The sequence below is a fragment of the Aptenodytes forsteri genome, unplaced genomic scaffold (assembly GCF_000699145.1).
Source record: "Aptenodytes forsteri isolate BGI_AS27 unplaced genomic scaffold, ASM69914v1 Scaffold13, whole genome shotgun sequence".
Classification (NCBI taxonomy): Eukaryota; Metazoa; Chordata; class Aves; order Sphenisciformes; family Spheniscidae; genus Aptenodytes; species Aptenodytes forsteri.
In genome coordinates, this window is record NW_008794543.1 from 3283572 (window position 1) to 3304301 (window position 20730).

The 20730-nt window shown below is 38.5% G+C and overlaps 1 protein-coding gene across 4 annotated transcripts in view; it reads left to right on the forward strand.

Annotated features, from left to right (window-relative positions):
• Window positions 1-19232, forward strand: part of CLCN3 (chloride voltage-gated channel 3) — a 59208-nt gene extending 39976 nt beyond the window's left edge. For 2 of the 4 annotated variants that reach the window (XM_009272329.2, XM_009272331.2), the window contains exons 7-12: window positions 1813-1893; window positions 3145-3690; window positions 8138-8324; window positions 9666-10064; window positions 11786-12002; window positions 16110-19232. In XM_009272329.2, coding sequence (XP_009270604.1) covers window positions 1813-1893; window positions 3145-3690; window positions 8138-8324; window positions 9666-10064; window positions 11786-12002; window positions 16110-16200 — 1521 coding nt within the window. In that variant the 3' untranslated portion in view covers window positions 16201-19232. Of the gene's footprint in view, window positions 1-1812; window positions 1894-3144; window positions 3691-8137; window positions 8325-9665; window positions 10065-11785; window positions 12003-14364 lie in introns of all 4 variants that reach the window. The other 2 variants (XM_009272332.2, XM_009272330.2) reach the window with 2 other exon arrangements.
• The last annotated feature ends 1498 nt before the right edge of the window (window positions 19233-20730 follow it).

Below are 20730 nucleotides of genomic sequence, written 5' to 3' on the forward strand. Positions count from 1 at the left end.
GCTCATCTCTAGTGAGCCTGGTTTTATCCCCTTCCCCCTTCAAACCTAGTTTCAAGCCCTCTCGATGAGCCCCGCCAATTCACGAGCAATGATCCTTTTCCCCCTGTGAGTCAGCGGAACTCATCTGTCACCAGCAGGCCCCATGCTGTGTAAACCTCCCCATGATCAAAAAAGCCAAAATTCCGCTGATGGCACCAGCCCCTGAGCCACGTGTTGGTCAGGTGTGTTTTCCTGTTCCTTTCAGTATTCTTCCCTGCCGCTGTAGGGATTGAGGAAAACACTACCTGTGTACCTGTTCAGGAACAGACTGCTCCAGCCGGGATCCCCCACAGGCTGCAGTTCCTGCCAGAAAACCTGCTCCTGTGTGAGCTCCGCTCCACAGGCTGTAGCTCCCGCCAGGAGCCTGCTCTGGCGTGGGCTCTCCACAGACTGCGGCTTCCTTCAGGGCACATCCAGCTGCTCTGGTGTGAGGTCCTCCACAGGCTGCAGGGTGGAGATCTGCTCTGCCATGGTCCTCCTTGGGCTGCAGGGAGACAGCCTGCGTCACCATGGTCTTCTCCACAGGTTGCAGGGGAATCTCTGCTCTGGTTCCTGGAACACCTCCTCCCCCTTCTTCTTCACTGACCTTGGTGTCTGCAGGGCTGTTTCTCTCACATTTTTCTTGCTCCTCTCTCTCACAGCTGCTGTGCGGTGCTTTTTACCCTTTCTTACCACAGAGGCACCACCAGCATCACTGACAGGCTCAGCTTTGGGCAGTAGCAGGTCCACTTCAAAGCCAGTTGGAACTGGCTGTATTGGATGTAGGTTTAGCCTCTGATGTCTTCTCACAGAAGCTACCCCTGCAGTCCCCCTGCTACAAAAATCTTGTCATGTAAACCCCGTAGAGAGAACCGTGCTAATGAAAGCAAGTAAAGTCAGAGAGAGTAGCAAGATGTAACATTCTTATTAATTCAATAAACTTCTTGTATTGTAAAATAAAAAAGGGTGTCGTCCCAGCTGTGCTTCATTTCTCAGGTTCAACTCCTACTTCTAGAAGGAGACTGCAGAACATGGGAAATTTGGGTTCACTGTTTCAAAGCTGTGTATTCGTAAATCATTTAACTTACGTGTGGTTTAGCTGCTTATCTCAGAATAATGTAATAATTCTTTGAGTTTCTCTGTGTATTCTTCCACAGCTGTGTAAGGGCTACTACCTGGGGGTCAGTGTTCTTGCAAGGAATTTATCCAATATTGCTATAATTAGCACGCACTTTAACCATCCTCATATATTGAACATATTTCATCCATGATGCTGTAGGACCAGCTGCTGCTTCAGTTCCTCTTAATCTCTCCCTTAATCTCAGTTCACCTCAGATCTTTTTGCAATTTTTTGCTTGAAGACTACTGAGCACAGATCTCCAGGACTGATATAAAAGCTATGTAGTCTGTCATCGATTTTTGTCCCTTGAATAATAATTGTGATTGGTGGACTTCGCCACACACATGTAGCACAGAGAAAGCTTACTACAATTTCTTGAAAATGAGATCATCAGCAGTTTCATACTGAAGCATAGACTTCTTTGGGTGCTTCGCTGGGGAGGCTTTGAGCAGCATCCTTGGCTTTGTCAGGGCTAGTATGGTTGGTGGCTGATGTGGCCACTGGCCACATCGTATGAGCATTCCGATACACTTACTTGATGCTTTTCTGTTAGCGATTCTGTGTGTCCTTGATAGAAACATAGAAGAAACTGATAACTGTAATGAGATTCTGTTCTTCCTGTTTAAAGCATATCACAGACTGCAAAAAAAACCCTCACCATTGTTCTTTTCCAGGTGTTGTCAGCTGCCTCAGCAGCAGGAGTATCTGTAGCCTTTGGTGCCCCAATTGGTGGAGTCCTTTTCAGTCTGGAGGAGGTATGTCAAGAGATGGCACTGAAGGATAAGTACTAAAAACAGTCTCTTTTAGCATGAATAGTCTCAGGCTCCTTTAAGCTGTGGAGTCTTTCCTAAGAAGGAAATTATTTTTGGACCCACATTTCAAAGTCAAGAGTCCTGTTACAGCAAACTCCTAAAGATATGTTTTCTTTTCTTTGGATGAATGTCAGCTTTGCTTTATTCTCAGTTATATTTTTCTGGAGAAGGGCTGAGTCAGTTAATAATTACAGTTTACATACAGATAGAGATACAGCGGTTTTTCACTCTAGGAGTGTATTCTAAAAAAAAAAAAAATTGGGCTCTTTTTTTTTTTCATTTTGAAAGAGGCTTTAGAAACCTATTTGACAGTTTTATGAAGCAAGTTTTTAAACATTTCTTAAAGTTTCAGATACTAAACACAATTTAATACATTAATTATTAAAAAGGCAAATATGCTATAAAACTGACCTCCAAGGCAACCAAACTGTCTTCTCCAATAAATGTTTTGTATTAAATTAGTTTTCTTTAATTGTTTTCAAAATACATAAGAATGTTATTTAGATCATTAGCATTTTTAAAAAACCTAAAAATTTAAAAATCTCTGAATTGAAAAAAGGAAGCAGAATATTCTATCATGTATATTTTTGCTATATCATTAGGCGATTTTGAGGAATTCCTTTGTTGCCAAAAAAATTCTGAAAAAGCTCAGAAGAAAACTCTCTCAAAATTCAAATCAGGCTGTGTGGGGTTTAAGTATGAAATTGCGTGCTCTGTTTTGAGGATTTTTTTTTTTAATGTTTTAATCATACTTCATAAAAATAACACATCTGCAAGAAACATTTCAGTGTAGGTTGAATGGAGATGAAAGTATTAGCAGGAAATTCAAGAGAGCAGCTAGTACACAGTCTGGTTCTTATGAAAGCTAGAAAGAGATACTTATAAACAGAGCAACTTTTAAACATAAATTACTATGCATTATTTCCTAACAGTCTTAAAACAGCAGTGGTTTCAATACTGCTTTAGTATTGTCTTTAAAACTGATGTAAGTATGAATTGTTGTAGAGCTTTATAAAAATGTAGTATGTGCTGGAGCACCAGTGCTCCAAGTGATAGGAATAATACTGATAATGTAAGAGTACTTTTTTTTTTGTATATACTGTGTGAGCAGCAGTACTGTAACACGTGCATAAAACAGTCTTTCCAATATTTTTAATTGAATCACTAATAATTCTCATGTATTGCCTTTTGCAGGTCAGTTACTATTTCCCACTGAAAACTTTATGGAGATCGTTTTTTGCTGCTTTAGTAGCTGCATTTGTTTTAAGGTCCATCAATCCTTTTGGTAATAGCCGTCTAGTTCTTTTTTATGTGGAATATCACACTCCTTGGTACCTTTTTGAACTGCTTCCTTTTATTCTTCTGGGAGTATTTGGTGGGCTCTGGGGAGCGTTTTTCATCCGAGCAAACATCGCATGGTGTCGTCGACGCAAATCTACGAAATTTGGGAAGTATCCTGTCCTGGAGGTTATTATTGTTGCAGCAATAACAGCTGTCATTGCATTTCCTAATCCATATACAAGGCTAAACACCAGTGAGCTTATTAAGGAGCTCTTCACAGACTGTGGGCCATTGGAATCCTCCTCCCTCTGTGACTACAGAAATGATATGAACGCGAGCAAAATAGTAGATGATATTCCTGACCGTCCAGCAGGCACTGGAGTCTATTCAGCTATATGGCAGTTGTGTTTAGCACTCATATTTAAAATAATCATGACAGTCTTCACCTTTGGTATCAAGGTAAGTGTGAATGCAGTGGCTGCATCATCTGCTGTGATTATTTAATTATTACCTTTCTCATTTTTCATCTCTCAAAGCTAGTAGCTTTGTTTATAGAATTTTTTTCATGTGTGGTTCTTTTAAAAAAAGGTCTTTTTACTGTTGATTAGTAAGCAATTCTTGTAGAAAACAATATTGAGTTTAGTTAAATTCAAACTAGCCCTTTGTTCAGCTGAATAGAAACGCATGCTAAATTTAATAGGGAACAGTAAGTGATGTGGGTGGATGGCTGTTTGTATGGGCCTGATGCAGCAATAAGGATGATTCTAAAATTTCCAAGAGCTGAGTTCAAACATAACCACTCAGATTCCCTAGTCCTGTTACATGGAAGAAGAAAAGACTATACCTCTTGAACAACTTGTAGGGTTTTTTTTTAATCCCCTCTTTGTATTTATCACATATATGTAATTACTGCAGACTGTCAAAGGGAGCCGATGATGATGATTTTCTGAAATTTCCAGTTTTGCATGTCATGACTAGAAAGCGAGCTTTGTTCATGTGACTGTAATGGGAATTTCTTCTCCATTACAAAGCAGCGTAATTTTCATCTTTCCTGGTCATTTCGTAGATCTGTTTTGGAGCTCTCTTCAGCTTCTCTCCAACCTGTAGCTGTTTTCTGAACAACATACAACTGTCATGCCTTCATCATTTTATGTCTTGTCAGGCTCCCTTCATAGTTTTTTGGAACTACATCATTATCAAATGTGTCTTAACACAAACACGTTGTAGAATGTTCCCTAAGCAGGATTTGTGTTTAAACTGGCTTTAACTTTTCAGTCTACATTGCTGTTCCATGTAACTGCATGCATAAGAAAACACTTCTTTACTGTGACGGTAGTTGAACACTGGAATAGGTTGTCCAGAGAACTTGTGGAGTCTCCATCCTTGGAGATACTCAACACCTGACTGGATGCAATCCTGGGCAACCTGCTGTAGTTGACCCTGCTTGAGCAGAGGTGTTGCACTAGACAATCTGGAGTGGTCACGTCCAACCTCAACCATTCTGTCATTCTGTAATTGATAGAACAATATTGTGTTGTGTTTCTCATGTGTTGATATTTTAGAAGATGCTGCAGTCTGTTACTTGAAGTTTTTTTCCGTTGTTGTAACGCAACAAATGCGAAAAAATGCCATAACTCCAAACGTCCCCCCTTCCTTCTTCTTCCCCCAGCTTTATATACTGAGCATGATGTCATATGGTATGGAATGTCCCTTTGGTCAGTTGGGGTCAGCTGTCCCAGCTGTGTCCCCTCCCAACTTCTTGTGCACCCCCAGCCTACTCGCTGGTGGGGTGGGGTGAGAAGCCGAAGAGGCCTTGACTCTGTGTAAGCACTGCTCAGCAATAACAAAAACATCCCTGTGTTATCAACACTGTTTCCACCACAAATCCAAAACATAGCCCCATACGAGCTACTGTGAAGAAAATTAACTCTACCCCAGCCAAAACCAGCACATCCGTATATTGGTTGATGGGTAAGAGAAAGCCATTGTGTATATCTTGAATGCTTGTCTTCCATAGGTCAAAATTTCAGACATTACTCACCAATACGATCACTCCAATCTGTTGTATTCACTTACTGTATTTCACTTATATCTAGGGCTCTGCCATTCTAAGCATTATAACATTTCTTACCATTCATGTGTTCGTGTGCATCTGGCTCTTTCTCATGGGATTGTCACCACAGGATCACACTTTGTGTATTAGAATTCACTAGATTACAGAAGGGTAGAGCTTACACTTCATCTGGTTTTGGTTCATTTTCTCATAACTTCAGCATCTGCAATTTGGTGGAAATATTTCTGTGAAGTTGTAAGAATATATTTATCACTTTGCCAATAGGCAAGGAGTCATGCTGCTGTCATTGATGGGACTTTGCTACATACATTTGTCTGAAGCTTTAAAGTGTATGACTGGTTAGACTGTCAGCCAGTATCTGGAGAAGGGGATGTCACTTTAATGTTATATTTATTTACATTTTAAGCTTTATTTCTATGAAAGGAGGAGAAAATTCAAAATTTAAAAAAAAAAAAATTAAAAAGACGACTTTGTCATTTAAATCATCATTAAGGATCCTCTGGGCTCTCCAGGTCTGTTCCTGGAGCTGTAGCCATGTGCAAACACACAAGTCTCCTCCACAGGAACTGTTTTCCTGTGAGGTAAGGAAAGCAACTTAGCTGCTGCCTGTGGAGCATGGTGATTCCTGCCGCTCTTACTGCCATGAACAAGGATCACCAGGAAGCTGATTGGGCAGTGGTTTGTTTGGTTTTTTTGTTTCATTTTTTATTTTCTTTCCAGGTTTTGTACTTCTACTGTACTGCTTATTATCAGTAGACTCGTTACTGTGTCTAAATGCTGATGGTCAACAGTTGGGGTGGGTTTACAGCTTTGCCTCAGAACCTGACTGGTATGCAACTACACTACCAAAAAGGTGGAAAGTTGCACCCATATCCTGATTCCTTGCTTGTTTCAAAGATGATACATGTGCCACAGAATAAATCTTTTCCTCTGTAGTGTAACTTGAGTTAGGCTGGCATGCACTGAAGAAGAAAGCTGAGACAAGGCAGAACCTAACTTTTTTTCCTTGCTCCTTCTCAGTGAACGTTCCTCACCACTTTGTGGCTTGTGATTCAGAGGCTTATGCAAACGAATGCAGCTGAAAAATCATAATTACAGTTAGACTGATAACCATTATCCACATGTGATGGAAAGAAGAGAAGGAGCTAGATGCATAAAAAAGGTTAACAAAAGACTAGAAACAATGTGGATGTAATTTCCATGTGGAGACTGAATTTCTGTGGCGTACTGCTGTAGCAGACTAGAATCTGAGGCAGTTTCAAAGATTTATTCCATTACTTTTATATCTGAAATGTTATTTTTTCAGGGTGCTATTGAACTGTTCACCAAGAAAGAATTTCACTCAAGAAAAAATTTGGATTTTAACAGTTAGAAAGGCGTTTAGATGCATGATTAATTGTGGGAAATAACAGTAGTGGTATAAATGCACAATTTGGATATTACACTAAAACGATAGCATTGAATAGTTACCTCTATCAACACTGAAGTATTAGGTAATTTAGGATGGGAATGAAGGATCATTAAATTTTTTCCCCAAAACCTGTGCTGCTGGCTTTCAAACACAGTTTGCTATGTTTGTTTGTCCTTGGTTTGTCTGTTAGAAATCATCTTTGCAACCATAAATATTGGCAATAATAATAATGATGATGATGCAAATAGATTCTGAAATACAGTTCTGCACCAGCTATTGGATTCCATGGCAAAATCTGTAGTTTGCAATTGCACAATACTGAAATTTCACAGCTGTACAGTGGAAAAAAATTAAATTACGTGTCCGGTTACACCAGCAGTGCAATTTTTTAATGAAGGTATTCTGACAAGATGGGTGTAGGTGTGTTTAGACAAAATGTAAAAATTCTACTACTTATTTGTAGTCAGATCTGTACCTCAGTCACGGTAGAAAATATTTTGATACTAACAACTGCCGTGAGGAGAAGCAGCGGGCATTTCCAGTTTAATGAGACATTTAGACACCAGTATGTTTTTTGGAAAGAAGATTAGCTTCCTAAGGAGGAGAAAAGATATACAACAGCAGTTTCTCAGATGAACCCTCACTCCTTATGAAGCTGCTGATAAAAGCAAGACTTGCAGTAATATTTTACTAAGCCGTGTTGGTATGACAAGGCTTTGTGGCCTTTTCAGGTTTTAGTTAATAACAGAAAAACAGTTTCAATAACTAAAATTACAGTAGGAACTTTTTTTTTTTACAGTAATGTGTTACCTACTTTTTGCAATGGGAGTTGTCCTGCCTTTTTCTCTCTTAGTGTATTTAGCCTTCTATATACACAACTTTGTACGGGAAACTGCAATATAGTAAGCAAACCTTCTTTTAAAAATCACCTGTTTAGTTGGCCATCTAATTTATAGCAGTGTTAGGAAGCAGTTTGGGAAGGCAGTCCTATGTGCAAAGCTTGTTTAGTAAGTGAATGTTGACTCAGAGGAACATGAAGTAATAAGGGAGTTGGGAAATAGTAAGGCTGACTTTTCAGTACTAGTAGCGCAGCTCAGATTGGATACACATATGGTAAAACTTGTGCTGTTGGCACTGAGAGTCTGGTTTGTGGTCCTGTGTTGGCGACAGATTTGCTCTTAAGTGTACAGTAAAATACAAACAAATGTGCTCATGAAATGGATTCAGCTAACCAGGTTGATCAGAGGTATCAATAGCATTGTGTTAAGTTTTACTAACCTTGCAATGTCAATTTACATGTTTTTAACATGACAGTTTGAGCATTTGCATCTCTTTTGGCAAAAAAAAAAAAAATTACTTGTAAAACTATGCATCGGGTATGTTCCATCAGCATGACAACAGCTCTTCTGTTTTTGTCGCAGGTTCCATCTGGGTTGTTCATACCTAGTATGGCAATTGGAGCAATAGCAGGAAGGATTGTAGGAATTGCAGTGGAGCAGCTGGCTTACTACCATCATGACTGGTTCATTTTCAAGGAGTGGTGTGAAGTTGGAGCTGACTGTATTACACCTGGTCTTTATGCCATGGTTGGTGCTGCTGCATGCTTAGGTAACGAAAATGTATATGATTTCTTGTATGTTGCCAAAATAATGATTAAAAATGAAGGGAGATATAAACGTGTGCAGTTTTGGAACAGCTTTTTATATGGACTTCTCTCTCTTCAGAATAATACATTCACATCTCTACACGAGACGGTCAGATCCTTGTGATCTGAGGAATAATGTGAAATTTAAATTGATGAAAAATAGAAGAATTTAAATAGTAGTGTTTGCTTTCTCTTTTTGGTATCAAGAGGTGTCATTACTACATCAGTCAGAAAAATCAGTTTCTTGAAATGTATGAAGTAGAGGATTTGCAGAGTCAAGTACTGTTGAAATTATTACAAGGAGGTGACGTGATCAGCTGCCACATCTACATGAATTGCTAAAAATGTTCTTGACATTCATAATCCAAACAAAACTTTCAGAAGTGTCTGATGATTCGAGGAGTTCAGGTTGAGATATTTTTAACAAGTCTGATTTACAAACTGTTGAAAATCAGCTTCATGGAAGGAGGTTGGGCACCTAAACTAGGAGAGGTTTTCTGAAGGTCTCGTCTTGTCCTAGCTTATAACTTCATTGCCTCAGAAATTAAACTTAAAAGCTATTAGTACAGATTCTGCAAAAAAGTAGACCTTTTCCTTAAGGAAAAGTGCATTTGAGTGACCAAGTAAACTAGAGGTACAAATTTAGTTTTTGGAGAGGTGGTTTTGTCTTTTAATAGATCAACTTGAATCACTTTCAAATGCATGGAAAGAAAGATCGTATTCTTTTATTGATTGAAGATACGGCATCAGAAACCTTGGCAGAAAAAACATCTTGAATACTAACAAAAGAGAAATACAATCCCTGTCTTCTCCCGTTGTCCAAGAAAGATATTTCATCAGCTCAGAATTCTCTTTAGCTTTTTTGATTCAGCAACAGCATTAAATTCCTAATCCTTTGGACATCACAGCTGCTGAACTGCTGCCTGTGACTTCCCTGCATTAGTTCCATTCTTTTTCCAAATTCTTATCTTACTGGATTTCCTTGCATTTCTCAGTATTTTTAACCTAGATGTGGTATGGAGAAATACATTGTTTTATTCTTAGTTTACGTGAAAGAACTGCACATATTTTTCGAATCCCTTTATTCTCTGACTTTCTCGGAATTTTCCCTAAAGCTCGCTTTTACTTCTAAAAGTTTTGTGTTCATTTTTCCTGTCTGCTTCTGTTTGCATTATACAGAATGATGTTCGTCAGATGACCTTTAATGGCAAAGTTATGTTTGTAGTTCTCAACAGGAAGGCAGGAAATTCTAAATCCATTGTTATCTGATACTAGAATGTTACCGGCTACCATTTTTCTTGCAGGTGGCGTGACAAGGATGACTGTGTCCCTGGTAGTTATTGTCTTTGAGCTAACAGGAGGGCTGGAATATATTGTGCCCCTAATGGCTGCAGTCATGACCAGTAAGTGGGTAGGAGATGCCTTTGGTAGGGAAGGCATCTATGAGGCACACATCCGACTGAACGGATACCCTTTCTTGGATGCAAAGGAAGAATTTACTCACACAACACTGGCTGCTGATGTTATGAGACCTCGAAGAAGCGATCCACCTTTAGCAGTTCTGACGCAAGATAATATGACAGTCGAAGACATAGAAAACTTGATCAATGAAACCAGCTATAATGGTTTTCCTGTTATTATGTCAAAAGAATCGCAGAGACTAGTGGGCTTTGCTCTAAGAAGAGATTTAACTATTGCAATAGGTAATTATCTTCCAGTATTGCATGATTATATATGCCAATTTAAATGATTTTATAGCTTAAAACAGAATTTACTCTGTGTGTGTCTAGACTTATTTCAGGTTTGGATGCCTTGCACAGGCTGTCTGTTCCTTTATTGAAGTATATGATTATCTTCAATAGCAGGCTCTGAAATGGAGAAAATGTTAATCTCTCTGTTATAGAAACAAGAGTTGTCATACTGAAGCAGGCCAAAATGTCATCTAGTCCGGTATTTTTGTTTTGAGGGTTTTGCTAGTATCTGTTTTCCTCAAGTGACGCTACATTAACATTCTTCTTCAAAATTGAGTAATTCTTATTTTAGAACAGCAGGATTCTGTGAGAATTACTATCCAAGTAATTTTTAAATTTAAATGTATATTGTACTTCTCTGACAGTATGTTATTTACTGTTGTTATAACAACTAAGATTGTATTATGAAGAGAGAAGTGAAGTAGTAATTATTTTAGGTTTCTGTGTTTCAATTTGTTTGTGTAATGGGAAATTTGGCCCTGGGCACATGAGCACGCAAGCCCTGTTTGGGCCGTCTTTCTCTGGGCGAGTGTTAGAACTTGTGTGATACTTGTGACAACGTTTTGTGCACTGGCAAGAAAAATTCTGTGGATTTTGAGGATACTACCATAACCAAAGGAAAAAATCATTATTATGTAAGAAAATGTTACAAAACTGTAACATTTGGTGCATGAAATCAGTGATGGAAGCTGCATCTTAAACTACTGTGGGTTTTTTTTTCGTAATTCATAAGATTGTACATTGACAAGTATCTCTCTAACTATGACACTTGAGAAAGAGACACAAAAGTCTCCTGAACCTTTTTAAAAAAATGTTTTGTGAACACAACACTTTTTACTTCAGTAAAACTTTCGCCTGTGGTCTTAATACTGTGTATACTATGGTACTACACTATGTAGGATGTATCGGAATGTCCAAAACTTGGAAATTATTATAGACATGATACTGTTTTAAGTTTGCATTCGCTTAAGAGTAAATGGGGGAATAGCAGAACACTCTTCTAATAATATGCTTTCACGGGTAAGACTCATTTCAGCTGCTGAGATTGCACAGTGCAAGTTGCTTAGTCTTGGGTTTTGGCTGCCTTTAGAGAGTCAGTTGTGTGAAATAGTTCAGGGTGCAGGGAGGGATGCTGATGTCACCAAGGTGATGAAGACATGAAAAGGAAGAGGATCCAGTTCACACAAAGCTAAATAAATTCATTATAAACAAGAAGACATTTTCAGAGCGATCAGAAACGCGTTCTTTGGTTTCAAACCACCAATAATTACAGCCATTGGAATCATGACAGGGGAGCTGTCAGTTGAGATTGGCTTTCCCCTTGACAGTTTTTTCAGCAGCCGTCTATGTGCTTCCTGTACGTTAGTTTTTAAGTCTTTCCACCTCTTTATAGTAAATAAAAGTTATTTATGGAGTGAGAAAGGTAGTAGCCAAAGAATGGCTAAAGCTGTATGGTAGATGGCTTTTGCGATTCCTGCACCAACACTTCTTAAGGAAAAGGCAGTGGCTATGGAGACACATCAAAATAGCATATATCAGGATATCAGCATCTAGAGAATAACATCAGAGCCTGGTAGTGTTGATTGATGTGTCTGTTGCACTAAATTATCTTACTCCAAGAATGTAAATTCTTCCTCCTCTGCTGTTTCCCCCCTCCCCTCTTTTTCTTAAAGAAAGTGCTAGAAAGAAGCAGGAAGGGATTGTTGGCAGTTCCAGGGTCTGTTTTGCCCAGCATACCCCATCGCTTCCAGCAGAAAGCCCTCGACCTTTGAAGCTTAGAAGCATACTTGATATGAGCCCTTTCACCGTGACAGACCACACACCCATGGAAATAGTGGTGGATATTTTCCGGAAGCTGGGTCTGAGGCAGTGCCTTGTAACACACAATGGGTGAGTAAAGCGGCAGCAATGCTGTTCATTTTGTTAGATACAGTAATTTTCACTTCCAGGATCAGAGTATTTGAACCAGGATATATTCCAGGATCGTGGTATTTGAACCCGTAAGTTTGGTACTGCAACCAAGGACCCCAACTGTTCGTTAAGAAGGTGCTGTGCTGTGGCACCTCTCTTAAATTCTTACTCCTCCCTTGTATTCCAAGTGAGCAGGCAGGTGATTTCAGTCATTTTAAGATGTTCTTTTAAAAATCAGCTTTCATTCAGCAAATTTTGCGTGCGCAACTTGCATGTGGAGGAGACACAACTTGTCTCGCAGAAATTTAGTCTTGTGTGGTACACAGTCCAAGGCCTGTATTTCCTCGTTCTTATATGTGTTCTGGCAATGTGCAGTGTATCAGCTATTGAACTTCTAAAAATATCTGGGTTCATAAAAAGTAAGGGAGAAAATGATCCAGTCAGTATCTCCTCTTCCGGAGTTTACTGATGGCGATTACCACCAAGCTCTTGATTTTGGAATACTAACAACTAAATAAAACTGCTACTAGTTCTGGAACTTCAATCTGCAACCTTTGTTTCTATACTTCAAAATATTTCAAGAAAGTAATTTTAAGATTTAGAATGTTTGTAAATGAGACTATAGGGAGTTGCCATGTGAGTACCCACTAAATAAATCAGCCCTAGGCATGGAAACATAAATGTTCATTATAATTGCCTATCTAAACTGCTCCTTTTTTTACATGATCCTTTTCTGTGTAGCTGTTCCTTTAACATTCTGCTTTCTTGTATCTCTTGTGTTAAACACTTGACACACAACATTGCAGCTCCTACCATAGTATCCTGCTTTCTCTTTAGCACTTCTTTTAAGGCACATGGGGAGTGAAACATTGTCTGCTCATCTGCATCATTTAGGATCAGTGTCCATGGAACAAAACCCAAGAAACCTGAAATGGGTGGGACTTACTTTGTTTCGCTGTGGGCAAAAGGACTGCTGCTATGAGTGGCAAATATTTAAATATCGCATTGGTTTCCAAGTTTATTTTTTCAGATTTATTTTAAAACAAATTTATTTTAAATGTTCTGCTTTTTTCTCTTCAATGCATCCCTGTATTGAATGGCGAGTAGATGTTTTCAGAAACATAAATGACTTAAAAAACCTTTCTCTGATGGAGAAAGGACATCATGATCTCACATGTAGTCATCAGTGCAGGCATGCAATTATTCTTGTTTTGGGGAGGGAAATTTGAATTGATAAAACTTCAATGAAGAATATTTACTATGATTTTTTTTTTATTCGTTTCTGTTGTGGTTGAGTGCTCAAACATTGACATTGATGTTAAAACCGGCTCTAAAGAAAGCTTAATTGTGCAAAGCTATGTTGAAGTCTACTGTAATTTTTTAACTATTTTATGATAAAGTAGCAGCAAGTATAGATGGCTTTAGTAATTCACTGTTTTCAGACATTCGTATTTGTTGTCCTAATTCAATTTACAAACTTGTGATAGTCCATGAGTACGCTGTCCATTACAACAAGATCAGATAGTAAATACTCGTACTAGTGGTATTTAGCTATGACATATAGCCACATGGCATCAAGGACTAATCTAGATTTTGGCAAATTTCCTGCAAATTGAATATACCCACATAAAGACACACATCAACTTACTGGTTCCAATCCAGATTGGAATAGGAACTGTGCAGAAATTGGTGCTGATGACAAACATAAAGATACGTTAAGACTGAGTCTCACTCTTCCTAATTTGTACCAGAATGTCCATTTCAGGAAGTTGCTTTTGATTTATACTGTCACAAATGAGAAATTTGTCTGAATATGTCTGTTTCTAGGGACACCAGATAACCCTGCTCTATAGTGCAGCTTCAAACCTCAATTGCTATGACTTTACACAGTTATTACTTTGTTCGTCTACTGTGGCTTGTTAAAACATGAATAATGATCTGTACGTGTGAGGAGAAATAACTATGAAACAAAGGAAATAAAGTAGATTCTAGTTTCAGTGCCTCTAAAACCTGAAGAGACGTGAATTTGGGGAGAAGGGATGAAGTATGCTTCCCTGACGTGTACTTGATATGAGAAACATACTGCTCTGGGGTGGTTCAAGACCCAATTGTGTTCAGCATTTTGGGAGAAAAAGAAAAAAGGCAATGTCTGGGAAAGGGTACTGACTTTGAAATCATTTTTCATTTAATTAGCTCATCAGCTTTCCTGCAACCTTTTTCTTTTTTTTTTTTTTTTTTTTTTTTAGTTTTGCTCTATTTTAATCCTTTCTCATTATGATTAGAACTTTTTTTTTTAATTTGATTTCACACACAGTTATTAGCATAACATGATCTGTTTCAGGATTGTCTTGGGGATCATCACAAAGAAGAACATATTAGAGCATCTCGAGCAACTAAAGCAGCACGTCGAACCCTTGGTGATTAGATATATCAGATCTCATAATTAGACACATTAGAAGTCAGGAAGCATGAAACTTGTGAACTGTTCAGGGCTTTTATGACATCGGCTGAACAATGAAATCATCATATGCTAAAAATTTGTGTTAAAACATAAAACAACATTTGCAAAATCCTTTTGTAGAAATTAAGCTGTTAATATGGACATACTGTTAGTCACAACATTAAAAGGAAGTAAACAATAGACTTTCTGGTATTTTTGTTCTTGAGATCACATAGATCCTTCTAGTTGATCTGCTGATTTCCCCAGGTGGGAGAGCACGCAGCTAGGAATACTTTTTCCCCTCCTAATGCAAATTCAGATCTTTGTATATGCAAATTTCTTTTTCTGATCTTGACAGCTTTAAATAGCTGTTAAATAGCAAAGTAAGTATCATGTCTTTTGAGAAGCAAAGCCAAGCATGTTTTTAATGTATCACAGCATTAGATCTTCCCTGTAATCCCCCTTTATCAACATGATTTTTTAAAAGTACTCTTATATTGAGTAAAGTCCTGTGATTCTGCTGCTGTTACCTACAGCAGTTGATGTACTCCTTTACAAAACGTTCAGTGATATCCTAAGCCATTACGTGGCACGCTACTATGTTGACTGTTGACTTCAGAATCTAGATACTGTTTTAACCATGATGTTGTGAACTAACCTTAGATAGACGGTAGACTTTGGCTCAATTTGGACATGGGTTGCTAGTTACATCTCTTCTAAATCTACCCACCGAGTTTAGCTGCTTACGTGCAAAACATGCTAACTACGTTCTCATTGTATGCTCATATTTCACAAGTATTTCATGCGTCCTTTAATAAGACAAAACGAAATGTACTAACCAGAATAACAAGGGCAGCAGCTCATTCATTCTGCTCTTTGCTTCTCCTGTGATATTATCCTTTTGGACAGTCTCACCCTTTTTGATATTTTGCAGAGTTATAATTTTAAAAGCCATGAAGACCCTGTCATAAGAACACAGTATCTAAATTGGAAAATGAAAATGTTCTTGCATTATTCACAGTTTGTTTTCTAAAGCTGTGACCTCCAAAATCAAAAAACTATTGTTTATTTTACAAAAGTTTCATGGCTAATAGAGTGTGCTCCTATGAATAACGTTCAGCCTGAGCCAGTGCGTCAGACTGGAAGGATCCTTACGATTTAAAAATGGAGGGAAGTTTGATTTGCTATTAGGATTTTGGGCCATCAAGCGGTACGTCACTTCTGATGGCTAGGTTGGAACGTGCCTCCCTTACAAAACGGGATCAATATCACTTCTTTTTCATACCTCTTTTTTCTTTGTCCCTCTTTGTTACTTTTTTGTTGGCATACGCTAATCAAAATCTCATTTTTGTAGAAACCAAAAGTTAAATAAAAATTGTCATGGGCTCTACTTGTATTACTTGTATTTCATTAAAACGGACTACAGCTGTCAGAGACCATCTGCTATGGTGTCTCAGCATTGCTGTCTTTTAACAAACTGGTGGTTCCTCAATATTTTGATTAATAAAATGTTTTTGTTTAAATAAGAAAATCAGCTGTTTACTTTTGCTCTATTCCTGTCAACAAAAAGGACTTGGCTACAGATTTGTTCTGCTTTATTATTTTCCTGCTTGGATTAATATCGATCTTCCATTTATCCTTTCCAGGCGCCTCCTTGGCATTATAACAAAAAAAGATATCCTCCGTCATATGGCCCAGACGGCAAACCAAGACCCCGCCTCAATAATGTTCAACTGAAACCCATAGCTGAGGAGAGAGAGGAAACGGAAGAGGAGGTTCATTTGTTGAATAGCACAACACTTTAGTCTGGGGGATGCTCCTAAAATCAGAGACGATAGCTGGGTTTTTGCGTAACAGTGCTGCTGGAAATCAGGAGTTGGTCTGGGGGAGTATGTGGCGAGGAGGAAGGCTGATGGGAGCGTGGGAAGGGAGAGCTGCTGTCCTGCACTGGATGCGTCCCGAGACGTCAGGTCTGCCATGATAGTGCAGTGGGTGAGCCGTGCGAGGTGGCGCAATTCTCCAGCCCCAGCCTGGTACTTCAGCATTGAAGAGATGTGTTATTAGTCCCTGTTTCTGGAGGGATCATTCTGAATTGAGCCATCTTACGGAGACTGAAAGGTCTTGCCCTTTTTACCATTGAAAACTGTTGTGTTAACTCGCGAAACGTATAATTATTTCACGTCACCTTTCTACATTCCAGAAGAGCTTTATTTCTCTCTCTCTCCTGAGCCGTAACAAAGCCTCTTTAAAATTGGTGTGCCCTTTTGAAGCAGTTGTTTCTCATATTGAGATGTACTGTGAGTTACTGAGGTTTGATCACAAGAAGGGAGGTTTTTCTTGTGCCATTAAATGTGTAAGTTTGTACATCATGAAATGCTTGGGGCAGTACAGATCCACTGCGACAAAAACAGACTGAACCGGTAATAAACACCTTGCAGGAACCATGCGAGACTTCTTTCAACCCATCTGCTGTCGTGATATGAGAAAAATTAAAACCAGATGAAACTAGCGTTTCAAAGAAAAAGACTGTTTTTGCTGCAGAAAGTATCAATAATGCGACCTGGTCTTATGCAATTTTTTGTATTATTGAAAACACTACGATATATACCAATGTTGTGCAGTATATGGAAAAATACTGCTATTCTACTAGTTAAGAGCTGGAACAATTCTGTATACGTGTATCTGGTAAAAACTGCATGCTACAACACTGGAGATCTTTTTTTCCCCCCCTGTAAAATTTGAGAACGGTCATTTTTATTTTTTCTTCTCCACAAAAGACGTTCCACTGCTGACATGGTAGGAAGAAATCTAACTCATAACTTGCACTAAATGTATATTATTTTTCTTGAAGTTTTACCATTCTTTATTTATATTTGTATGGATTAAAAAAATCTATTAAATATGAATCAGTTAATATCTCACATAACTAATTACCTTTTTAATGTGATTTTATAGAATAATTCATAATCCTCTGCAAGTAATGGAGGATTAGCAAATGTTTACAACTAGATGAAGGGTTTAAACAAAATGGTTTCTTTGTGATCCAACATCCATCTAAGAGCATTTTCAAATGTAACTTTCACTGCCGTTACCTTGAGATTTCCTTTTTCCTTTAAAAGCAGATAACTGGAACAGTAATATTAAAATTTTATTTAAAAAAACTGCAGGGTTTTAAAAATAATAGGAAGAAAGCAACTGTAATTATTAGATTGCTTTTGACTGTTCCCCCCCCCCAAAGCATATAGAGGTGTAACTGATACGTAGCCACAGAAGATGAGCAGCGGGGCAGAATCGAATCCAGTACTTGAAACTTTGGCAGGACTTTAAAATTCAGCGGCAACACACACGCTAGCAGGTGAACTGACAGATCCCTGACTTCTTTACTTTCTTCCTTCCAGTCACTAGATTAGCTTGTTTCATATTCATTTTATCAAACCACCACAAACGCATGCAGAGGAAAAAAGGCAATATGCTATAAGCCTAAAGTTGGGAGGAAAAAAATTAAGAAATCTGGCTGACAAAAATCATGCTTTATAATATGGGGTTAGATAAAATGTCCTTCTTTTAACAATTATGCCCACAAGACTGCGAAAATATAACTGGTAAAAGTCTAAAATAATAATCCTAGGTATCTCTAAGGCATTCATCATAGTTACCTCAAACATCTTTATTCGCAAAGTACTCGGTATGATTTTATCTTAAGTACAATAACATACTGAAATGAAGTTCTGGTACTTCTGGCAAGCTCCAAAATAATGCCTGCTGAATTTTTACTGATTTTTCTGAGTATAAAACTGCCATCTACATCTCATCACCTCATATCTTGCAGCAGCTGGAACCCAGTAGAAAGTGAAAGGTGCCAGTAGGCTCACGGTGATCAGCCCCTGTATTAAAAACAGGTTTGGAACTGAAACAGGCAACAACAACAGGGCTGTGTTAACACGGGAGTGTTGCAGCAGCTAGCTGTATTCTTCCATGTGAAGTCAGTGCTAGTGTTTCAAAATTTGTTCTGTTACATTGCGTAAACCTGAAGAATCTTTACAGAAGAGAAACTTTACAAAGAGCAGGATTTGGCCCATTTATAGAAGGCAGCTCTGGAAGTTGTCTGTGATGCTGATTTCTGGTGTCTAATTTCTTTCTACAGTGGAAGAATATAAATGCACTACACGTATAAAAATTGCTTTACATCGGTTGGAAACCTCTGCCATTTCTGATGTTCTCATAAAACACTGCTGCGTGTACTGTATTAACTTGCACCTAATTCTACAGACTGTACTGTGAATTAAAATACAGGTCACACCCCTGCTGTGTTTTATAATTTCAGTATGGATCCCGAGCGCTGCATATGAATTGTGCATCTCTGCTTGCTCTTCTTACCTGCTAAGCTTTCCCTGTTGACATTTAAGATGTCTTCTGGTAAACATACGTTAAGAAGTTTGATAATGAAGTATGCGTGCCTGTGCTGTGCAACAAAAATTTTCTAACGTAAAACTTCCAGCGCCTTACTTAACTTACGAATTTGAAAAGAAAAAAAAGTGGTGGATGGGAGGGGGAAAGCATCAGCTTTTTTTTTTTTTTTTTTAAAAACATTCAGTTACTGGTTCATGAAGAATGCATTCTTTGTTAATCTGTGATGTTGCCTAGAGCTGTATTTAATATTGATCTTAATGTTTTTATTTATAATAGTGTGGTAGAGCTGCATATCATTACAGTAAAAATTCTGGTTACTGTGATGATTTAATCAAACATTAAAAACTTCTATATGACCATTCATTGTTCTGTCATGTTTTCTCATTGTTTTCACAAACAGTATTTGTGTTGATTTTTGTATTTATTTTGCAGATTTAAGTTCATATTTAAATAACAATGTGAAAGGTGAATACTTTTTTGTTACTTGTGTAATTTACAGGGCATTAATATGAAGGTCTCCTCTGCTTGGAACCTAAAAAGCAAGGAGGAATGAGACTGAATTTTCCAGAAAGTACCTCTTTTTGGTGTGTAAAACATAAAATTCTGGTCCCGTGAAAAAGTCCCCTCTATACTTGTGCTTATGTTTGAATAAGTGGAACATTTATATGCTGATTGAAAGGGGTGGGATTGTCAAATTTACAAAAGTAGATGTGGCATGCTATTCTGAGAACCGAAAATACCTTTTTGATTTAAAAACTCAAGATAGATACACTTTTGAAGCACTCTGACTTACTTACATCATGAATTAGTTCATGCTGGAAGGGACCTTGGGAAGTATAATCACTTGCTAAAAAGTAGGGACAACTTTGAGATTTGAGCATGTTGCTAGTGGCCTATAATCTTCCTTAGCAGTACTGTCATCATTAGCAGTGACGAGAACTGCTACAATATTAGTCGAGTCACTGTTCGATGGCAGGCCTGTTGAGTAAGAGAAAATGTGATTTTCCATTAGTTTCTGGACTGCTATTTCAAGCAGTTGCCCGAGAACAAAACTCTAACAACAAAATAGAGCGGTGGACCTATGAACTGAAAAACAAGTTGCATCTTGGACAAAATCACTTCAATTCTATTTTTGAAAGTCCAGATTAGTGAAAACAGGGACTGACTTCATCTGACTAATAAGGTAGCAAATGCAGTGGAATTTCTAATTTATCTCATAATGTAGGTTAGCTGGGTTTTAACCCTATTTGTTTCCTGTTAATTCAGCCAGCTGCAGAAGACTGAGACCAGAGGTAGTGCTTTGTTACAAAGCAAAAGGGAAAGCTGCTGTAACTGGATTTTCTACCTGTGTGGTGGGACAGAACTGAAGAAACGCACAATGCCAGCAAAAATCACCAAGAGCAAGGACACGGGAGTTTGGTAGGTGTAAGTAAGAAGCTGGTTGCAGTTGAGCTACACTAAACAAGTCCATTATTGAATCACCTCCCCAATGCCTACACTTCTCTAAGAAATGTAAAATAGTGACCTGCCCTTTTCGTGCTTCGTTACAGTAAGTAGCACGGTAACACTAACGGTCTAGGTTTAGCTTTAGGCTGAGGAATAGAGGAGAGTACAGAACGGAGAGCAACCCAAAGGCAGTACTTCAGCTTTTCCTGTGCTGAAGCTTGAGCTGCAGGCATAGCCAGCAAGTACCGGCAGCAGGGGAAGCACGGTGACCTGGCACTGACGGACGGATCCAGCGCTGACCGGAGGCCGCCGGCCGCGCTGCTCCCAGCCACGTTTCGGAGCGCACGCCTCAAGTCCCCTGCCCTCCTTCAGGGGTTCCGGCGCTCTTCGGAAGGCGGCAGCGCCGCGACC